Here is a 4,901-nt window from a genome sequence, read left to right as displayed (position 1 = left end):
TATATAGTTATGCCACTCGACATGGCTGGAGACAAAACTATGCTGACTATTTGAAGCAGTAAAATGAATAGATACCAGTTTTGGTCACTTGAACAAACAAGATCCCCGAATATGATCGGGAGGTGGCGCAGCAAACACCAGCTTTGTGTAGCATTAAGGCTTAAGTCATTAGAACCCTCAACTAAATTAACACCTGGAGGTTTGTTGCACTGTTCCAAGCGACCATAATTGAAACTCTGAATTCGTCTGTGTATTTCTGCCGGTGTTGTGTAATTGTTACCCAAGTGTTGTAGAAGGAGCTTCATCTCAAATTGGGCAACCCCTTCAAATATGTCGTGCATGATATCAACTGAAAAATTTGTCGCCGTATGAAAATATTGCAAGGAATTTAAAAGGCACGACTTTTTCACGCCCATAACATAAGGAAGATGAGGGTTACTCTTGATAACTTCACAATGTTCTGCGTGAAGTTCTTTGGTTCGAAGTGAGATCTTACTGCTATCTTCACTGAACTCCGTTTGAAAATCTTCCTTCTCCAGTAGGCAAAAACGACAACAATAACGAGCACTGAACGATTCTACAAAACCAAATAAAGAATGGATACCAAGGTTGTCTCCTGTAACTTGAATGATGGTTCCGTAAACAGCATGATCAAAAAGGGGAATCTGAACTCCTTCAGTTTCAAGACGAGATATATCCTTGACCAGTGGCTCAAGGATCTTATCAAATCCATAAGTTTTGATGTCTTGTGCGTGAAATAACGAAACCAAATGGATGCCAAGTAAATTTGAGTTATATTTTGGAGAAATATTTCTCAACGTAAAATAGATGGCTCCTAACTTGTGTATTCCACGCTTGGACCCAAGGGGGTTTGAACACTCAAACTCATCAAAAAAGAGCTGGATCTGAAACGCATGCTTTTGCTTCAAGAAAAGGGGATGACTTTTAAAGAATTCTCCATCCTGTATATCGTAGAGAAACGTTTCTTTCTTTTCCCAATCTCTACTTAAAAAGTCATTGATATTAGGATGCTTACAAATGAACCGCAACGTCTCAAGAATGGGAATATATGTAAACTTATCTCGGACAACAACTTGAGAAAATGACCCAGTTGTCGTATTACGTCTGGTAGCAAACCTTGTCCCAAGGACATATTCGACTGGATCAATTTTCCCCCATTGCTCAGAAAAGTACTGCATTCTCTTGCTTTCAGAGTTAAATGCCAAGAATGGATTTTCAATTTTTTGGAATGACTGATCAATTTGAGATTCCACAACACTTTTCATTGGTTCCTGTAAAGATAAACCGTTTTTCACTGACACTAGAGTTTCGTTTTGTATGTCATCAATAACCTCACCAACAGAGTTGACAACATTATTAATGGTGGTCTCTGCTACCCCAGCAACTTTCAGTTCTGCAACAATTGTCGCACAACTTTTTACTATATTTTTTTGAAGGAGTTCAGATTCACAAGCTACATTTTCATGTGGTAAAAGGTCTACATCCCCAACGGAAACGGCACTGGCTGAAGATGAACTTTCATTAACACTTGAACTGTCACGCAAAGAACACCTAGTGAGATGCTTTCGTAATCCAGAAAAACTATTATATACATGTGCACAACCCCTTTGAGCACATTTTAACCTGAGAGTTTTTCCGGGACAAAGACCATGAACCAACTTAAAGTGCTTAATCAAGGCATTGACATTGGCATGACATCTTGCACAAATGAAGCAGATCATAGGAGTTTACTTCAGCATCCTGGCCCTCAACTCTGCAACTCTAGGATTTACCTTGGTGTTTTCCACATCTACGTCATAGACAGTGGTTTGCAGAAAGGTGTACACATTGGTCAATTCCTGACAGTATCTTGTGCCAAAGACGAAATGTGCTTTGAAAAGTTCATCAACACAAGCAACTGCAGTTGAGGTCTTACAGGGTAGAGCATGTTTGTCGATCACGATGTAGTAAGACTCGATCATGCTCTTCTTGGCACCAACAGCAAGTAGGTATGGCTGGAGACTCCCAGAGATGTTGTCAAGGTGTCCTTGGATGCTGGTCCCAATCTGTGGTTGAATAAGGAGGCATGGTCATTTATTATGTTTTGGATTCTTACAAAGTTACAATAAGAGTAAAAAGAAGAGGGCACACTAAGCATAACACTTATTAGCGCATACGCTGTAAAACACTCTGAAGACAACGTCGAAACACGTAAATGCAAAAAAGGTCAGTGTTATGCAACGTGTGTGGCCACCTTTTGTTAGTTATTTAAGCGTTACCCAATGGCCCAGCACTATTAGCATAATAAAAGAGGAAGTATTTTCCAGCCCTTTGTGTTCCACACAAAGCTCACCTTGATGAATTTTACAAGACTATCGCATGCTTGTCTGGCTGAGATTTTCCCTGGTCTTTTTCGGCCTTGGCTTGAAGGTGGCAGAAGGTGAACCAGCAACAGCATTGATGACATGTCACTGTCCCAGCCTGGGGAAAATATAACAAAAACAGAACAGTTAAGCATTTCATATTGATTCAGATTTAAAGACAGAGCTGCAGACGGATTATCCATAACCAATAAAGCCTGCAAAAGGATCGATGACATGAGTTTTGAGTAGGAAACTACAAAAACAACTTTGTCCAGTTCAATTACTGTATTCCCAATGATTTCACATGTCAATGACAGGAGCCACTTCCGTTTCTCAAGGCAACAGGTTGATATGTACATATAACTCCAGTAACTTTGTGAGTGGCAAAATGTGCCTTAATGCACAATAAAATGGTTATCCCCATTCCATCTAGAATAGTCGAAGGAGAAAACATTACCATCATCTACTTCAGTGGCTTCAGCATTTTGGATGAGGTCTTGTACATCTCCAGTCAGTGTAAGTCCACGACACTGAGTAACAACCTTTGCTTGAAAGTTGGTGGTCCACTTCTCCAACATCTTTGCAGAGGTTGCGTCACCAAAAAGACTCCTGAAATCTTGATCAATCTACAAGACATGGCAAAGACATTTAGTGTAAGTCTGAAGTCTGATCAGGTTCGGCAGATAGCAAAACATGTAAAAGTAAAGAAAGATAAATTTACATTCTGTCTGACAAAACAAACAATAACAAATTACACAAACCGTTACTTTGTAGTTCTTGTTTTTTTTATAACAGTATTACTCACCAAACCTGGAATGTCCAAGAAACGAGGAAAAACAGATAGGATGTCGGCTGAGTTCTCAGGATCGTGCAGCAACTTCTGACGATAGGCCAGGGTTAGCCTCATTTTCTCCTTCACTACAACTTCATCTGTAGAATGCTTCATCAGGGCAATTGCTTCTTGACACTGCTGTTCGTCCCACTGGATGTCTTCTTTCAATGGATCCCTGTGTGAAGTTGGCCCACCTAAAGGTTTGGGACAACATGCCAGTTTAATACTCGAAAGAAAACCTAGACCAAATAAACGAGTGGTCAAGTTCCAAATTAATCACTGGCCTGTTTGAAGTTGTCGTGGCCGTTTCAGTCGCCCCTCGGACACCTCTTTCTGCAGAGTTTTGATTCTCCAAGCCAAATACCCACTTCCATCTTCAGCATTATAAAAATGTTCCTTTGAAAATAAGGGGAAACACATGTAAATATAAATATACATTTTCACCCATAAATACGTGACTGATTTGAAACCATTTCACCAGAAAAGCAGGAGTAACTTACATAGCCAAGCTTGCTCCGGGGGTCAGCCAAGTAAGGAAAAAGGCAGATGATTCCTTTGGCGTATTCCTCCTTCAATCTCCTAGGGGGGCTTGTGCTATACACACAAATCAAATTACCATCCTGTCCAAAATACAACTAAGATTCATTTAATATCGGTCTTGTGAGTTTATGAAAAAAAACTTACCCATGCTCATTTGTCAGATGTGCAACTAGTATCTTCACTAGGTCACGTCTTCTGACATCTGACAATGTTTTTGTGCGAGCATACTCATGTGTGATCTTATCACCTCCAGGGCTACTCTTGAGGATGTCCTCAATCATCTTGGGAGAGGTGATTGACAATTGACAGTACACAGAGAACACACAGAGTACACAGATTAACAAGAGCATATATATGGTTGCAACAAAGTTACAAAAAAGACATAAACAATCTATTGATCTTACTCGACCCAGACGGCGATCCTCTTCATGATTTTTTTCTGAGGGATTTCTGATCACGATTGCTGTGTCATCAGATCCTGATGAAGGCTCACCATCGCCAAGTGTACCAGAACTGAAGGAAGCCTCACCATCCCAAATTGTGCTAGAACTGAAGGAATCTACAAAATAATGTTTCATGGGACACAAAATGTTTACAGCATGAGCTGCACAACTCAGACAAGGTTAAATGTGCACGGTATGTCATTGCTGAGATGTTTAAAAGACTTATATCTAGAAGTTAAAAAGTAAAGTTATTTTACCATCAGCACTTGCTGTTGGGGTCACAATTTCTAAGACCCCAATATCCTGTTGTTTTAGAATGTATTCGAATGCCTCATCATCGATTTCGGTCCTGGTTTCATCATAGACTTTAATATCCAGGGTGGGTAGATCAAACTTCTTGGCAACTTTAAAAGACATTTAAGTCATATTAACACTGACCATACTATAGCCTACATAAGTAGTGGTAACACACAAAAACATGCATTGGTAACAATATTTTATAATAAAGGCTGCATATGCAATGTTTTCTCTTACCACTTTCCAAAAAGACTTCGAATTTAAAAGGTGATGTTAGGAAGAAGTACTTCTTTCTGTCCTTATATTTCACCCTAACAGTTGCCTGCTCCATCCTAAAGGAACAGGAAAAAATAGTGGTTAGTTAGTTGGTTTGATTACTTGTCTTGAACTAATTAATATGAAAAACATATCAACAGTAACAGAGAT

The 4,901-nt window shown here is 39.5% G+C and overlaps 1 protein-coding gene across 1 annotated transcript; it reads right to left on the bottom strand.

Moving 5' to 3' along the window:
• Nucleotides 1-305: 305 nt before the first annotated feature.
• On the bottom strand, nucleotides 306-3,349 carry LOC307270662 (uncharacterized protein). The gene is made up of 4 exons (XM_080054546.1): nucleotides 3,169-3,349; nucleotides 2,821-2,989; nucleotides 2,354-2,481; nucleotides 306-2,066 (listed from the first exon to the last, which is right to left on the bottom strand). Exons 1-4 carry the CDS (start codon nucleotides 3,307-3,309, stop codon nucleotides 1,749-1,751), a joined length of 756 nt encoding a protein of 251 aa, XP_079910672.1. The 5' UTR covers nucleotides 3,310-3,349; the 3' UTR covers nucleotides 306-1,748.
• Between the last annotated feature and the right edge of the window lie 1,552 nt (nucleotides 3,350-4,901).

This window comes from Ammodytes marinus, assembly GCF_949987685.1.
Source record: "Ammodytes marinus genome assembly, contig: scaffold_85, whole genome shotgun sequence".
NCBI lineage: Eukaryota > Metazoa > Chordata > Actinopteri > Uranoscopiformes > Ammodytidae > Ammodytes > Ammodytes marinus.
The sequence above is the reverse complement of the archived record's forward strand: the minus strand, read 5'-3'. Positions and strand labels throughout refer to the sequence as shown.